The sequence below is a fragment of the Trichechus manatus genome, unplaced genomic scaffold, assembly GCF_000243295.1.
Source record: "Trichechus manatus latirostris isolate Lorelei unplaced genomic scaffold, TriManLat1.0 scaffold00153, whole genome shotgun sequence".
Classification (NCBI taxonomy): Eukaryota; Metazoa; Chordata; class Mammalia; order Sirenia; family Trichechidae; genus Trichechus; species Trichechus manatus.
The window spans coordinates 1,909,486-1,927,323 of NW_004444089.1; the positions used below are offsets into that span (position 1 = coordinate 1,909,486).

Sequence of the window (17,838 nt, forward strand, 5' to 3'; positions counted from 1 at the left end):
AGGACACCCGTGGCTATCCCACACAGAGCTCAGCCCCAGGGACCACCGAGTTTGCCGAACAGCACTAACACTGCCTTTCTCAGGCTGGTAGCTGAGGAGACGGGGAGACACAGCCCCAGACACTGTGAAGGAGGGAGGAGGCACAGAGAGTGAGGTGCCGGCTTGTAGGAGGCGCTCATCAAGTGTGGGATAAACAGGAGGAGAGAGTGGCTGTAATGTTATAAAACTGATCATTTTGGTTGTTTGTTTGGTAAACTATCTCTGGAAGCAATGTCTCCCCACCCATACCACACATACAAATCAATTATACGTAGATTTTTAGATTTAAAGGTGAAATAATCGAGATTTTAGAAAAAAAAATATAGGAGAATATCTTCATGACCTTGAGGGCAGGTAATGATTTCTTGAACGGGACATACATGAAAAATTCTAATTATAAAGAAAAGTGTCAATAACTTAAAGGCAAAAACTAAAAAAAAAGATATTCTGAAACTGCTCTGAAAAGGTGGCTGCATTTTTACAACACGTGCAGTCTTCAAAGGGGCTGACTCTAAAGGGCGACTTTCCCTTGGCTATGAAAGTTCTGGTATATTTGTCATTGAAAAGCAGTTACATCCTAGTTATAGATCATATTCAGTATTTAAAACAAAATATTTGTTAAACAAAGGAAAAACACGGTTATAATGCTGGCTAACATTCACTATCCTAAGGCAAAGTGTGGAACTTTTGACTTAAATGGGAAGACTTTCAACTTTATACTTCAAAGTATCAAAATAAGTGCTCTATACTTTTGTATTTGGTCATCGTTCAAGAAAAATTTTGTTTAATTGCTCTTTTTTAAAAACAGGCATCTTAAAGCAGCAAACTGACAGAACAATAAAATAATTCCAGGGGAAGGACAACTAACTTAAGCACTGGAAGCCAGGCAGGCCGTTCCTAAGGTCCGAGTTACAGGGCAGGCTGCTAACGCTGCTGAAATGGAAACACAGTATAAAAGAAACACTATTTGCAGGTAGAAATACTTCCCACCGGATTTTGAATGCCCATGTGTATGGCCACCAAAGAGAAGCAGCAAAAGAGGGCTTCAGGTCCTCAAAAAACAGCATTTTGTTTACAGAAGAGTTCATCTTAATTCACTGACCTTAATGAAGCTCACAGACTACCTTACAATTTGCTGCAGGAAAAATGAGACAAAATTTTCACCAAGATAAGAACTCTGACATTGTACTATGACCAACTGTATGTGACGGGGTACTGTACACACTCAGTGTTGTGACTGTCCGGTCACATGTTTAAAGGCGTTATGTGGTATGGATACAGGATCAGTTTGTTCTTTTTGTTGTTATTAATTGCTGTTGAATCGATTGTAACTCATGGCAACTCCATGTGTGCAGAGTGTAACTGCTCCATAGGGTTTTCAAGTCTGTGGCCTTTTGGAAGCATAACACCAGGCCTGTCTTTCGAGGTGCCTCTGGGTGGGTTTGAACTGCCAGACTTTTTGGCTAGTAGTTGAGCGTTTAACTGTTTTGCGCCACTCAGGGATCCCTAAAGCATCAATAACCCATTGCTGTCGAGTTGATTCTGACTCACAGAGACTGCCCCATGGGGTATCCGAAGAGGGACGGTGGATTCCAACTGCCGACCTTTTGGTTAGCAGCCAAGCTCTTAACCACTGCACCACCAGGGCTCCAAAGCGCCAATAGTTGCAGTTATTTCTATTAAAAACATGTAATTGTCAAACCTAAATCAGAAGCAATCTACTGTGACACGTTATTTCTATTAGGAAATCTAAAATGACACGTCTTCCTTCCGGGTAAGCCAGGAATGTCACATCCAGTCTAAACAGGAGGAACTTGTAGGTTCCCCAGCAATATACTTTCTAATGTAAGAGTTGCCAGGAGTTGGAGTTTGTTTGGACATATAAAAGCTATTTGCATTACCTGCTTGTCTCCTTCAGCTTACATGGTAGGTTCGAGTGTAATATAAATTTTAAAAATAGGCCCGTACACACTTTAGAACTTATTTTCTAGAATAAAATAATTAACAGAAATGTTTTCCTCCAAAAATTAAGGCTTTTATTTCTGTTGTTGTTAGCTGTTAGCTGCCTGTCAAGTCAGCCCCTGACTCATGGCGGCCCCATGCACCACGGGGTCAGACCACTGTGACCCATAGGGTTTTCACTGGCTGATTTTCCAGAAGTGGATCTCCAGGTCTTCGTCTGGAAGCTCCACTGAAACCTGTTCAGCATCATAGCAACATGCAAACCTCCACTGACAGATAGGTGGTGGCTGCACGTGAGGTGTACTGGCGGGGAATCGAACCTGGGTCTCTTGCATGGAAGGTGAGAATTCCACCACAGAGCCACCACTGCCCCCTCTTACTTCTACCACATTTAGTAAATTAACATGCACTTCAAAAAAAAGGGGAGAAAATTATTTTAAATTCTTGTATCCCTTCAATTAAAAAAAAAAAAATCCCGAAACAAGGGAAGTAAAACCGAAATCTTCATTTCCACCTACCATCAGACATGCTTTTTAAGATGTAAAGGAAACACATCAGCAGGCTCTTGATCTCAGACTGGTCGAGCTTGTCACACCGAACCACAGAGTTCCCCAAAGCGCCGCTTTGCTGGTGCTGAAAAGGAAACACAGCTGGTTTTTCTCTTCGAGTACAAGAAAAAAAAAACATGACAGTTTCACAAAAAGATTCTCAGGATTGAGACAAATCATATAAATTGGAAGGCATAAGCACTTTATCAACAGTTAAAGTACAGACACCCTCCACCGTAACAGACACAAATGCTGTTCCCCAGAAGCTCTGGCGTGTCTTCTCTGCTTACTTCCCTAAGGGACGAGGCAGAAGGCATGAACCTTTCAAACTGGAGAACCACAGTTTTGGTTATCAGCTTAGTTCTGAAATGCCAGATAAACCCTCATGCAAAAAAGTATGTGTGCCAGGGCCACACACAGAAATGACCATCCAGAAGATATGGCAGAAGGAACCATAGCCTCAGGAAACCATGAGTGGCTGAAAGAGCAAATAAAAAGCCTATGATGCTGCTGTGTATCGACCACAATAGCCGGGAGGTGAGTCATCGCCATTCAGTGGACACCATGGGGCACTCTCGGGGCAAAACAGCTGGCAGGTGCCAGATAGGAACAGATAGGGACACCTCAGCACAGCACTGCCAAAGACCCTAAGCGGATGAGGTCACTCCATCATCAGCTTAGTGCAACACTGCAAACGTCAGAAAGCTCAGGGCCGAGGGGAGAGCAGTTTTGCCACTAAGCAGCGGGTTCACAGGTTTAAAGGGTTCACGTTGTAAACAACAGAACAGGCATCTCGTGTCGTGATAAAACACACGAGATTTAAAAACCCTCAACGGTGTATTTCCAACTGAAATCAGGAACTTTTTGTTTTGCCAAACCGCAAGCTAAAAGATCAGCGAAAAAAAGATGCTTCATTCAAGGCGTTGGTGGGCAACTGAAAAAACATCTAGAAAACAGGCTCGAGAATGAGCACGACTACTTTCATTTAAGAAAAAACGAAGGCGCAATTAGTGGCAAAGCTGGTGCAGACCCACGATCGTGCCCTCGCTCGTAACTGAGCCGCGAGGAGAACTCAGTACTTCTCGCGGTGGGGCGGAAGGTGCAGCATGCAAAGTGTCCTCTGGCAAAGGCGGAATCGTGAGAAGGGAAAAATCCACAGTGACCCGGTTTTTCCTGGCTGACTGGCAGCTCTCCTCCTCCTCTCCAGCGCTGCGTATGACACAAGCAGAATGCCTTCTGAGCAGCTTCTCCCTCTGCCACACGAAGGCATGCGAGGATCAAGGGGAGAGTTAGACCCGTCATGGCGCACCCCACCAGGAAGCTCGCGCCTCTACAGAACGGCGTCCACAAGTCACCAAGTCCGTGCCAGCCACGGGAACAGGTGGGGAGGTCACAAACCTGAGGCCGCAGGAAGGACGCTTCCCCCTCGTCAGTGCCCAAGATGATACCAGTCTATCATGGGTTCCAGGTTTAAGCCCAACCCAAGTCTTAGCCTTTCCACAAAGTTCTGAACAGTCTGAGCCTTAGTTACTTCAAGAAGAAGGCGGTGTGCTGGGGGAGGCGCGGCGTGAACAGAGCAATTTCCAATCAAGCTTTATCCCTGAATCACCTATATGACCCCTCACTCTTTTTTGGAGTTGGCTTTTGACTTAATACCCGTTTGCCTAGATAATTTTGGCATAAAGACTATGATGATTCTGAGTGAGTGGCATTTTGATTTTCCTACCTGTCCAACCAGCCAGAACCATTCACTCAAGGCACTCTGCCCTGATCTGAAATCCTGGAAACAGGGATCAGGGAAATCCAGGGAACGGGCCCCATCTTTAGATAATGCTCTAACCATCTACTCCAGGTTAAATTACTTGCTTTTAGAAAAGGTCACACTTAACAAACATCAGAAAATGTTTACTTTGAGTTAAATCCATTAGTTAAAAGAATCACTTGAGTTATTTGAAAATAAATTACCTTATCCAGGGAATTGCTTTTCTCACTATTCCTTTCTGGAAGGCTGTTCCCCGAGTCTGTGCTTATGAGCGATCCTCTGGAATCTGCATTCCTCACACTACTGATATTTGGAGTTGAAGTCGTATATGGAGAGGCTAAACGGGAATTAAGCCGAGACCAAAATTTTGGTAAGACAGAACAACATAAAGATAAGCACGGAACTTTAAGGGGAAATGCTTATATGGCACTTATTTTTTTCTTTTAGGAGTTTGGCTCAAGAGTTGCCTTCAATTACCTCACCTTTAAGGAATAAGGCCATAAAGAGATAAATATAAACTTTACTCTGCAACTTTAAGACATAACTATTAATTCATTTATTAGAAAACTTAGATGGCTGAGACTAGAAGGGCACACACTGGTTTAGAATGAAGACTTAGAAGATAAAACAGGCGAAGCCACCTACGACAATCAAATGGAAAAATTAACCCGTACAGTAAATCCACAGCATTCAAACTATGCGGAGGTGGCCCTGCAGACTCAGAGGGTGCTGTGGGACATGTTACAATTCACAGAAAACAGAGACGCTGACATCTGTCAACACTGCAGTTCCAACAGGAGGTCTTGCTACACTCCTTCTGATGACATCATGCTTTGGTGAGGCTGGGTCTTTGGTGGCTGCTGTGATAAAAAGCACACACTGGACAAAGTCAACGTGGCACAGGTGGTGGTGTCCAATCTGACTCCAAACTTTGAGAAGGTGTACAGCGCCCAACAGGCACGTGAATCAAACGTGTAAATAACTAATTATTTAAGACTGAAATAAAAAGATTTAAAAAAATTTATGTACATTTTTTCCTTTGAAATGGCTACTAAGTCATTGAGATATTAAAAAAAAAAAAAAAAAACCCATTGCCGCTGAGTTGATTCCAACTCATAGCAACCCTATAGGACAGAGTAGAACTGCCCCATAGAGTTTCCAAGGAGCTCCTGGGAGATTCAAACTGCCGACCTTTTGGTTACCAGCTGTAGCACTTAACCAGTACGCCATCAGGGTTTCCACTGGGATAAGTACCTATCAAGTTATTTGCACCTCAGAAAAAACCAAACCTGTTGCCCTCGAGTCAATTGCGACTCAGCCACCTTATAGGACAGAGTAGAACTGCCCCATGGGGTTTCCAAGGAGCAGCTGGTGGATGCGAACTGCCGACATTTGGTTAGCAGCCTGTAGCTCTTACCCACGGTGCCACCACGGCTCCTAGGCGGACCTACCGACCTAATAAACAGAACTATCAGGTGTTTCTTTCGCCCTGGGGGGCCATGAAAAAGTCACTGCGATGACTAAGGGTGCTGCGAATGGACGATGTTTGGGGACCTCAGCAATGAACAGTTACGAGCAGAAAGGAAATCTAATTTGGAAGTAAAATTTGTGACGTCCATGAATAAATAGCATTTGAAGGCAGAAAACAGCCCCACCTCGGTACTATTGAATTTTTTAAGATTAACAGATTGACTGGTTGCTTAAATAAGATTTAAGAAAATCACATAATAGACAATGACTTTTCAGACTTGTACACCCTGTGCGGGAGGAAAAGAGGCATGCCAGCAGCCGAAGGGCCTGGCTGGTTCTGCAGGCTGCATGAGGAGACTTTGACCCTGGGCTCGGCAAGCTGCAAGCACAGCCTTCCCTACCCAAGCTGAGGACACAGTTACCTGGCACCTCACAACAGGCTGCTCCTTTTCAGATTCCAGCAGGCAAAGCAGCTGCCATGGACTCAGACATGCACTTCAGGCTTCTAATTTATAAAACAAATTATATGGCTAGCTCTGGGGTCACACCAAAAGCATTTTTTTAAGTCACTCTATTGTTGCAGTGATGGATAACGACATAAATTCATCATTTCTCAGGCAATGTCAAGAAGTCTTTAACCTCAGAGGGAGACTTGCCACACCAGTGTAGTAAATCCCTCCCCCTACCTAGCACTCCTGTTTATCTACCACCATCCCTGAAACTGACTCAGTGTATGGGAGTAAACGTAAGACCAAGAAAAGGAGAGCCCGGGGAACATGCAAACCACTGGGCCTTACTGTCGACCACACCTGCGCTCGGCAGGGCAGACAGTGTGTGCCAGACTAATTAAAAACAGCTGTGAATGAGCCCTTTTCTACCCTAGGAGAAAAGAAACAGCATTATAACCAAATTATAATCCTGGTAACAGGACTATAATTCACATTTCACGTGTAACTCAGACTTTAGGAGAAAGGGGTTCTCAGTAACGTAAAATTAGATCCTAACTTCTCAGGGTTTTAGGGTTGATTCCAGAACTAGACTCCTAATCTAAGGCAAACAGATGGAAATGCAATAAATCAAAACCAACATGCTTAAGGGAACTATGTCACTCTGTGTGTGTGTGTGTGTGTGTGTGTGCGTGTATTTAATGGATCTGGCCCAGTGCATAACTTTTAAAAACCTTAAATAACGTGTAAATAAACTGAAGAGGAGCCCTGGTGGCCCAATGGTTAAGTGCTCGGCTGCTCACCGTAAGATCAGTGGTTCAAACCCACCCAGCTGCTTCGTGGGAGAAAAGCCCTCACGATCCACACCTGCAAAGATTACAGACTAGGGAACCCTAGCTGTACTCTGTCATCTGTGACAGGGTCCTCGTGAGTCGGAATTGACTCGACAGCGCACAAGTAAAATGAAAACATTAGTTAGCTTCCCATTGCTGCCCTCCCGCTGCCTTAGAGAGTCCAACACAACACAGAGAAGAGTGGAAAAAGGAACCTGTGCTCTAACACTGCTCGCCTTTTGAAACTAATCTAATCTCAGAGTAGTTTTTATTCAGGCAACGAATCAGTCAGTTTTAGAAATTCTCATGCATCCTGTTTCAAAGACATAAAGAGAAACAAACGCAAACACTAGTGAGGACTTCTCAAGGTGTGTGGGAGTGGCATTTCTTCTAAACAGAGGTGAAGGAGGACGAGCACAGGAAACGCTTTGATGACAAAAAGCAGTTTTGCCAAAGATGCCAGATAAGAACTAGAAAACCCAGTTCAAACGTAAGGCTTTCCCTGGAAGGCAATCCTAAAAGGGAACAAAGATTTACATTTCTTTTATAGTTTTATTTATTTTGCTGTTGTTGAGACTGTATAGAGCAAAACATACACCAGTTCAACAGGGATTTGTATTTTTAAAGACGGGAAATATAGATAAAACCTAAGCATAAATAAGCCCATGGTGGCAAACTTTTTTGAAAGGTGGATTTGAATCTTGAAATTCAGGTAAAAAGGGACTAAATTAGTCTCAAGGACTTCTCATAACTGCACCACAAAAGCAGAGCAACCGAAGGTCATCTGTCACATTCAGATCCTGTGAAAGACACCCGGTGGCTTACTTCTAAGTTCCCAAGGAATCCCGAATCCTAACAAGGTGAATTCTGAGCTGAAGAGTCAGATGAGTGAAAACATCCTCTCATTCTAGTCTGATCATTTACACAAAGTCCTGACTGCTTCTCTGTGACCTCTTCCTGCAGGGGGCTGGCCAGAGAGGGTGGAGCTTTTTGATTTTCTAGGGCTCGTTTGATTGGTTGCCTAGAGTGTATCACAGAGCATCAGTAATGTCAGAGACTTATGCTTGTATAATGGTCATCAAATAATAACACTTGTCGTTGTTGTTGTTAGGTGCCATCAAGTCTGTTGTGACTCATAGTGACCCTGTGTACAGCCGAAAGAAACACTGCCCGGTCCTGCACCACCCTCACAATCGTTGCTATGCCTGAGCCCATTGTTGCAGTCACTGTGTCAATCTGTCTCATTGAGGGCCTTCCTCTTTTTCACTGACCCTCTTCTTTACAAACATGATGTCCTTCTCCAGGGACTGGTCCCTCCTGATAACATGTCCAAAGTATGTGAGATTAAGCCTTGCCATCCTCACTTCCAAGGAGAATTCTGGTTGTGCTTCTTCCAAGATAGATTTGTTCATTCTTCTGGCAGTCTATGGTATATCCAATATTCTTCACCAATGCATAATTCAAAGGCATCAATTCTTCTTTCGTCTTCCTTATTCATTGTCCGGCTTTCACATGCATATGAGGTGACTAAAAACGCCATGGCTTGGGTCAGGTGCACCTTAGTCCTTAAAGTGACATCTTTGCTTTTTTAACACTTTAAAGAGGTTTTCTGCGGCAATTTGCCCAGCGCAATGCGTCGTTTGGATTCTTCACTGCTGCTTCCATGAGCACTGATTGTGGATCCAAGTAAAATGAAATACTTGACAACTTCAATCTTTTCTGCATTTATCATGATGTTGTTTACTGGTCCAGTTGTGAGGATTTTTGTGTTCTTTATGTTGAGGTGTAATCCATACTGAAGGCTGCAGTCTTTGATCTTCATCAGTAAGTGCTTCAAGACCTCTTGGCTTTCAGCAAGCAAGGTTGTGTCATCTGCATATTGCAGGTTGTTAATGAGCCTTCCTCCAATCCTGATGCCCCATTCTTCTTCATATGGTCCAGCTTCTCGAATTACTTGCTCAGCATACAGACTGAATAGGTATGGTGAAAGGATGCAACAGTGACGCACACCTTTCCTGACTTTAAACCACGCAGTATCTCCTCATTCTGTTCGAACGACTGCCTCTTGGTCTAAGTACAGGTTCCTAATGAGCATGAGTACGTGTTCTGGAATTCCCATTCTTCGCAATGTTATCCATAATTTGTTATGATCCACACAGTCAAATGCCTTTGCATAATCAATAAAACACAGATAAACATCTTTATGGTATTCTCTGCTTTCAGTCAGGATCCATCTGACATCAGCAATGATATCCCTCGTTCCATGTCCTCTTCTGAATCCGGCTTGAATTTCTGGCAGTTCCCTGTCGATGTACTGCTGTTAACTGCTTTTGAACAATCTTCAGCAAAGTTTTACTTGTGTGTGATATTAATTATATTGTTCGATGGTATCTGCATTCGGTTGGGTCACCTTTCTTCGAAATGTGCACAAATACTGATCTCTTCTGGTCAGTTGGCCAGGTAGCTGTCTTCCAGATTTCTTGGCATAGACGAGTGAGTGCTTCCAACACTGTATCCGTTTGTTGAAACATCTCAGTTGGTATTCCGCCAATTCCTGAAGCCTTGTTTTTCACTAGTGCCTTCGGTGCAGCTTGGACTTCTTCCTTCAATACCATTGGTTCTGGTTCATATGCTACCTCCTGAAATGGCTGAACATCCACTAATTCTTTTTGGTACAGTGACTCTGTGTATTCCACTTCTTTTGATACTTCCTGTGTCGTTTAATACTTTCCCTGTAGAACCCTTCACTATTGCAACTTGAGACTTGAATTTGTTCTTCAATTATTTCAGCTTGAGAAATGCCGAGCATGTTCTTCCCTTTTGGTTTTCTATCTCCAGGTCTTTGCAGATGTCATTATAATTCTTTACTTTGTCTTCTCGAGCCGCCCTTTGAAATCTTCTGTTCAGTTCTTTTACTTCATCATTTCTTCCTTCCTTTCACTCTACGTTCAAGAGCAAGTTTCAGAGTCTCTCCTGACATCCATTTTGGTCTTTTCTTTCCTTTCTGTCTTTTTAATGACCTCTTGCTTTCTTCATGTATGATGTCCTTGATGTCATCCCACAACTTGTCCGGCCTTTGGTCATTAGTGTTTGAGTATTATTGGCATATACATACAATGCAATACTACTCAGCCACAAAGAGAAATGAAGTTCTCATATATGCTGCAACATGGAGGAACCTTGAAAACATTACGCTGAGTAAAGTAAGTCATTCACAAAAGGACAAATATTGTATGATCTCACTAATACGAAGTATCTAGAATAGGCTAATACATACAGAGGTCAGTTTAATAGTGGTTACCAGGGCAAGAGGGAGGGTGGATGGGGGAATTTCTGTTTAAGAAGCACTAGTTTTTTGTTTATGGGGATGAAAAATTTGGAAAGGACATTGGTGATGGTTGCACAACATGACTGATGTAACTGACCTCATGAAACTGTATATGTGAAAAATGGCAAATGTTGTGTTACCTATATTTTTACAACAATAAAAAAAACAGTGTTTGCCATGCCTCCTTACCCTTATAATGACAATATCTATTTTAGTGATGTTGACACAGAAGCTGGGGAAAATAAACACCTCATCCACAGCAATTAGTGAATGGTAGAGTGTGGATTCGAAGCCACATCTGTCTGACTTTAAAGCCAGGGCCTAAACTGCTGCATACAAAAACGTCTGCAGGAGAGCCCGCTCCCTATTCTGAAACGGTGGGTGGGCACATGGGCAGAACAGGGTGAAGAGGGCAGGGTGCCCCCCCCGGGAGAGAGGCGAATGGACACTCGCAATGGCAACTAACGTTCACCTGTTTACTACGTGTCACGCTCTGCTCCCAGAGTTTTCCGTGAATTAACTCCTTCAGTCTTTACAAGAGCCAAATGAGGCAAGGAAGACTACGAGAAGTATAAAGACACATGAGATTAAGTGTTGATGCTGTAGGATAAATCTGGTTGTTAGTGTGGGGTTTCCAATTTTGTATTCTCACCAATTTAATCGGCTACATGAAACGGTACGCTAACAACACCACCACAAAAGATAAGGCCATAAACTTAATGTGAAAGATAGTCCTGTGAATGAACTGATTAAAAGGACCACCCTTAATCTGTCCCATGAATTGGTCCCATTACTGGGTGGTCTGACCACTAGGCCTCGTTGCTGTTGTTGTCAGGCACTGGTGAGTCGATTTCTGACTCATAGGTACCCCATGTGACAGCACTGAACTGCCCATAGGGTTTCCTAGGCTGTAATCTTTATGGGAACAAGTCGCCAGGTGTTTCTCCCATGGAACCAATGGGTGTGTTTGAACTGCCAACCTTTTGGTTAGCAAAAAACCCCAAAACCAAACCCGCCGCCATAGAGTAGATTCTGACTCATAGCAACCCTAGAGCAGACAAGCTCTTAACTGTTCTGCCAGCAGGGCTCCCTCTCTAAGGCAGAGTAGGATGCTTCATTTCTTCAAAGTCTGGTAAAAGAGAACGAGAAATGAAAGCAGAAGAGGCCCGGGAACGTCTATGACAATTCTGTGAAGATATTTTTTGTACCCTATCTTACAAACGAGCTGCCACAGGGGCTCAGTCACTCAGAATACTAATAAGGACATTCCTCAGGCATTTTCTTATGGAAAAACGACTCTGTTTCAGTTTTTATTTATGCCATCTGTTTTCTTCCCTCACGGGAAGCTCTTACATCATTTCAGACAGAAAAAATGTTCTAGAGGAAAGCAGATTTAAAAAAACCGATTTTAGGACTGGAATCTAGCAAAAAACTGCTCTCTCCTTCAGGAATCTCTCTCTCACATTTCATCTATATCACTAACACCACTAATAAATCCTCTCTCCACTCCCACCTTCCCTGCAAAGACATTCCTTTTCTAAAAGCATAAACAATCCAATTTGAAGGTTTAAATGATAAATTAACTAAGAGTTAAATGAAAAGCAAACAGTACAATGTACTGTTTGGTATTCATGAGGATTTTGGAATCTCTATTTTAGAGGAGCCCTGGTGACACAGCAGTTAAGTGCTCAGCTGGTAACCAAAAGGTCGGCAGTTCAAACCCACCAGCCACTCCGTGGGAGAAAGATGTGGCAGTCTGCTTCCGTAAGGATTCCTCTGTTGCTGTCGAGTAGATTCCAACTCATAGAGACCCAGAACAGAGTGGAACCACCCCACGGAGTTTCCAAGGAGCGGCTGGGGGATCTTGGTTAGCAGCAGCCATAGCTCTTAAGTACTGTGCCACCAGCGTTCCTCCGTAAAGATTTACGGCCTTGGAAACCCTATGGGGCACTTCTACTCTGTCCTGTAGGCTCATTATGAGTTGGAATTGATTCGACGGCAGTGGGTTTGGTTTTTTGGGGGGTATTTTAGAGTAAATTGAGGAATATCAGTCATTTTTAACTATCCCAAAAAGGAAAAGAATATTCAACGCAGAAACTTGGGCTTCAAAAGTCTAATTCACAAGTTTGGGACATTAGGCAAATATTTGATTAAAGCAACTTTTAGAGTTAACCCAGTGAGAAGTAGGTAAGAGACGTTACCGATGCCGGAGATAGCACCAAAGAGGTCTTTGTGCAGGCTGTTATCCAACGTGTTGCCCGACTTCTGTGGTGTCACTAATGGGTTTGCAGCTGGCAAGTTAAGTGACTCATCCTTCACAGTCTGTCAAAGGGGAAAAAGAAGAAGTAATCAAAGATGATTCAAAAAGACTAATCAACTGTTGTTGGAAGTGTGAGCACAAGCCAGGACAACCTGACATGCTAAGTGTGCCTGGATGGGAGAAGACGCCGCACGGCCCTGTGTGTGGAGGGAAGATGGCAGACAGGCCGGAGCAGGAAAGAGGACAGAGCGTTTTTGTTTTTTTTTAATTCTTGTGGTATAAGTGAAAGTTTACAATTCAAGTTAGTCTCTCATACGATTATTTATACACACATTGCTATGTGACCCTAGTAGCTCTCCCTATACTGTGACAGCACACTTCTCCTTTCCACCCCTGATTTCCCGTGTCCATTCAGCCAGCTCCTGCGCCTCTCTGCCTTCTCATCTCACCTCCAGACAGGAGCTGCCCATTTAGTCTCATGTATCTACTTGAGCTAAGAAGCGCTCTCTTCACGAGGATCATTTTATGTCCCACAGTCCAGTCCAATCTTCGTCTGAAGAGTTGGCCTCGGGAATGGTTTTAGTCTTGGGCTATCAGAGATTCGGGAGGCCATGTCTTCCAGGGTCTCCAGTCTCAATCAAACCATTAAGTCTCGTCTTTTTACTAGAATTTGGGTTCTGGCCCCCTACTCTTCTCCTGCTCTGTCAGGGACTCTGCTGAGGACACAGGATGTTTGGTCTCATCCCATGAAGCCCTTGCTTTTCTCTCCCCAGCAGTTCTAGCATCTTTTCCTCTCCAGCACTCTAGGTTTAGGTTATTTCCGTATGTTGTTTCCTTCACAAAAAGCCTCACGTTCTCTTTCTAACGGGGACACGCACGCTGTCTCACATCAGAATCCTCCCAAATGAGCAACAGTGAAGTATCACAACAGCAATTAAAAATCTCTGCAAGTCTGAAGCTTCATGTGGGCTCCCAATCAGTGGAGAAATTATGTGAATTTTGAAGTTGATATGTTAAAACAAGGATATTACTTTGTAGTGATTTCATTTACTTATTTATTTTATTGTGCTTTAGATGAAGGTTTACAGAGCAAATTAGTTTCTCATGAAACAATTAATACACATACTGTCTTGTGACATTGGTTACCAACCAATCAACATGTCAACACTCTCCCTCCTCAACCTTGGGTTCCCCATCACCAGCTTTCCTGTCCCCTCCTGCCTTCTCGTCCTTGCCCCTGGGCTGGTGTGCCCATTTAGTCTCCTTTTGTTTTATGGGCCTGTCTAATCTTGGGCTGAAGGGTGAACCTCAGGAGTGACTTCAGTACTGAGTTAAAAGGGTATCTGGAGGCCATATTCTCAGGGTTTCTCCAGTCTCTGTCAGACCAGTAAGTTTGGTCTTTTGTGTGAGTTAGAATTTTGTTCTCCATTTTTCTCCAGCTCTGTCTGGGACCCTCCATTGTGATCCCTGTCAGATCAGTCAGTGGTGGTAGCCAGGCACCATCTAGTTGTGCTGGACTCAGTCTGGTAGAGGCTGTGGTAATTGTGGGGTCCATTAGTCTTTTGGACTAATTTGTAGTGATTTTACTTTGGTGAAAGCCAAGGAAAGGCCTTGTGCTCATTTTTTTCAGAACTGAAACAGTCCAGAGGTCCCATTATGCCCTGAATTACTGATCCCAGTTGGAAAGGCAGACAGGTTTAGGGAACACAATTGTGAAACGCAGTGCTGGACAGGGTGAGATTAACCAGTTAGCATCGCATCAATTCCAACTCATTGTGACCCTATGTGTGTCAGAGTAGAGCTGCTGCATAGGGTTTTCAATGGATGATTTTTCAGAAGTAGATCGCCAGGCCTTTCTTCCAAGGTGCCTGTGGGTGGACTTGAACTTCCAATCTTTCAGTTAGCAGCCAAGTGTGTTAACCACCTGCACCACCCAGGGACCCCGAGGTAGGAATAGTGAGGTGTACTTCACTTTAGGATAGAGGAAGTTTGTGTCCTTTGGAACTGCAGAAAACAATCTATAAACGTGGCTCACCTCGGTGTGACATTACTTAGGAAGTGTATTCAGAGGTGGAGAGCTAGTGCAGAAAATGGGATATCGTGTAACTGTTGGGGAAACGCCCCAAGCGTACAACACAATGACAAAGTGGCAAGGTTGACAACTGAACCAGTTCATGAGTCCACAACAAAAGGGGAAAGGAAATCGCTGAACTGGTAACATCTGTCCAAGTTACTGGCAGACAAGCCTTCCAAGGCCAAGAGAAGAAGCTTTCAGAAAAATAAAGAATATGGGTTTTAGTTTTGTAAAAATTCTACGAACTTCAATAATTAAAAATTATTTTAGTTTAATAATTAAAAAGTCTCATGCAATTCAAATCTGACAAAGTAATTGACAGTGATAATGTTTTGACAAAGTTCAACTGTAAGATGATAGCAAGAATCCTTTTCAAACCACAAGATAAATCAACATGTATCAAGGGATGGGTAAAACTTAAAACAATCTCCAACTGTCATGGACTGAATTATGTACCCCTAAATATGTGTGTCTCAATTTGGCTAGGCCATGATTCCTAGTATTGTGTGGTTGTCCTCCATTTTGTGATTGTAATTTTATGTTAAAGAGGATTAGGGTGGGATTCTAACACCCTTACCCAGGTCACATCCCTGATCCAATGTAAAGGGAGTTTCTCTGGAACGTGGCCTGCACCACCTTTTCTCTTACAAGAGATAAAAGGAAAGGGAAGCAAGCAGAGAACTGGGGACCTCCTACCACCAAGGAAGCAGTGCCAGAAGCAGAGCGTATCCTGTGGAGCTGGGGTCCCTGCGCGGAGAAGCTCCTAGTCCGGGGAAGACTGATGAGAAGGCCGACAGAGAGAGAAAGCCTTCCCCTGGAGCTGAAGCCCTGAATTTGGACTTTTAGCCTACTTTACTGTGAGGAAATAAACTTATCTTTGTTAAAGCCATTCACTTGTGGTATTTCTGTTACAGCAGCGCTAGATGACGAAGACACCAACTAAAAAGTTTTGAGATAATTCCTGAGGTCATCCTTCAGGCAACTTAATTTCCAATGGCATCTTTAAATGGTTGCTCAAAGACATCATCAGTTAAGGTGGTCGGTTCTCAGAGGGCAGGGCCTCATGTCATGCACCCTGATATCCTGACATTTAGCTGGACTTGCTAATTTTACAGATGGAGAGAAACTATGGCCCAAAGAGGTGGTTTGTCCCAGACTGCTTAGCAATGTCACCATCAGAACTGGGCTGAGAACTGAGCTTTCATAACAGACAGGTTCAGGCTATGCTCTTTTTTACCTCCCTCTGCCTCTGTGCCCCCTACACCCCCAGACATTTTTGTTGAACGCACAAACGAAGATGCTGAGAGCTATCAGGGAGCATGCACTTTTCAACAAGAGTTCAAAAAGGCTTCCTGACTGATCCCATCTGAGCCAGAAGTGCAATTGATCAAGAGCACTGCAGATTATTACGGTTTTACTGGCAAAAATGAAAAGGGACGGTGTGTGTATGTGAATGTGCTTACGTACACTGCCGGAGTTCACAGGGAAGGGTGACACGTCCCTCACGTTGATCCGCTGGACGTTTTCAATAAGCAGACCAAACAGAGGTAGGTAGAGAGTGGCTATCCTTGCTTGATGGCTCTGAAACAAAGACGAGTTGTAAGTTTTCCCATAACTGTGAGCATTTAATGTCAGCCTGAGCTGTTACTGCCCATCCCCTTTATCTGGATCCTTCTTATGAAGGTGAGTATTTGATTTTATTGCTTAAATGGGGAAAGTCTTAGTGCTGTACCACTAATTTTCCAATTGGTGACTTTCTTTATTTTACCTAAAGTAAGTGATGTTTCTTAATCCGTACTCCTTCCATTGGGGACCACTCACCCTTGAAGCGTATCTGTCATCAAAAGAATGCTTTATGAGCAGGTTCTTGAGCACGCTGATGGCAATCAGACGGACTTCTCTGAACTCCTGGAGAGCAGTCCCCACCTCCCTCAGCAACAGACCCACCAAGAAGTGGTTTCTGCAGAACTCATCTGTTAATGCATAATCAAGCTGGAGATCTGAAATAAGGACAGAGACTACTTTCATTAAGGAGTAAGTAACACTATTTGAATAAAATAAAAACCAAAGTCCCGCTCTGCACTCTTCCCAACCTATATAGGCCAACAGATGATTAGACTTGGCTTCAAATATGAAAGGGTCATTTCTCTAGAAAATCATTCTACTTCTCAACGTGCCTCACTCAAAAATGAAAACAGAATTTGAATACAAGTAATCGCATGGGCTTGTGATTTTGGAACACACTGCATTCTACATAATTATTAAGTTAATAGTTTTAGTACTAATTTTTATAACTGAGAACAGCGTATGTTACATTACTAATGCAATTTGTTACTGACATACAGTTAAAAAAACAAAGTTACTGTTCTAATTAATGGAATGATAGAGAAGTAGCTGCTGCATAACAAGCATGTCATTAAAGAAAGACAAGAAATAGACACAGTCTGTTAACCTGTTCTTTACTGCAGCAGTTCCACTGATCCATTTACTGGTCGTAAGAGCTAGGCTGCTAACCAAAAGGTGGGCAGTTCGAATCCACCACCCGCTCCTTGGAAACCCTATGGGGCAGTTCTACGCTGTCCTATAGGGTCGCTATGAGTTGAAATCCACTCGACGGCAGCGGGTTTTGAATGCATATATATCCCCGTTAAAATACAATGCAATTTTAAAAAAGTAAGTGATCATACAACCTATTTATTCAGGTCCTGCTGAATGAAGAACTTATTTAATGCAGTATTTTCTAAAATACAGCCTTAATACTACTGCACCTCTAAAGGCAAATGAAAAAAGCAAAATAAACTAAAATGGGCAAAGCACTGAACTAAACCAGTGAATCATCAACAAGCTAAATGACAAGATGGAAGAGCCTTCTGGAGGAAGAGCAGAAAACCTGACATCTACTCAGGAAGGGTTAAAAGAAAGCAGCTAAACTAGACTCTAAAGCAGAAATACATGTTTTCAGTAAACTGTAGCCAAGACTGGAATCGTTACACACTGAATCCATTATTACAGGAAAGTCTATCAGTTCTTTGACTCCTCCTTTGACTTGAATCCCGTATCAGAAAGTTACGTCTAAAGCTATCCAAAACACTGCTCCACGTCCTACTAAGCCCTTC

General features: G+C 43.2%; 1 protein-coding gene across 13 annotated transcripts in view; it reads right to left on the minus strand.

Annotated features, from left to right (window-relative positions):
* Window positions 1-17,838, minus strand: part of DOCK9 (dedicator of cytokinesis 9) — a 333,393-nt gene that overhangs the window by 59,350 nt on the left and 256,205 nt on the right. For all 13 annotated transcript variants that reach the window (XM_023740328.1, XM_023740325.1, XM_023740322.1 and 10 more), the window contains 5 exons: window positions 16,544-16,722; window positions 16,190-16,303; window positions 12,590-12,710; window positions 4,515-4,648; window positions 2,520-2,634 (listed from right to left, as the gene is read on the minus strand). In XM_023740328.1, the coding sequence (XP_023596096.1) occupies window positions 2,520-2,634; window positions 4,515-4,648; window positions 12,590-12,710; window positions 16,190-16,303; window positions 16,544-16,722 (663 nt within the window). The remainder of the gene's footprint in view (window positions 1-2,519; window positions 2,635-4,514; window positions 4,649-12,589; window positions 12,711-16,189; window positions 16,304-16,543; window positions 16,723-17,838) is intronic.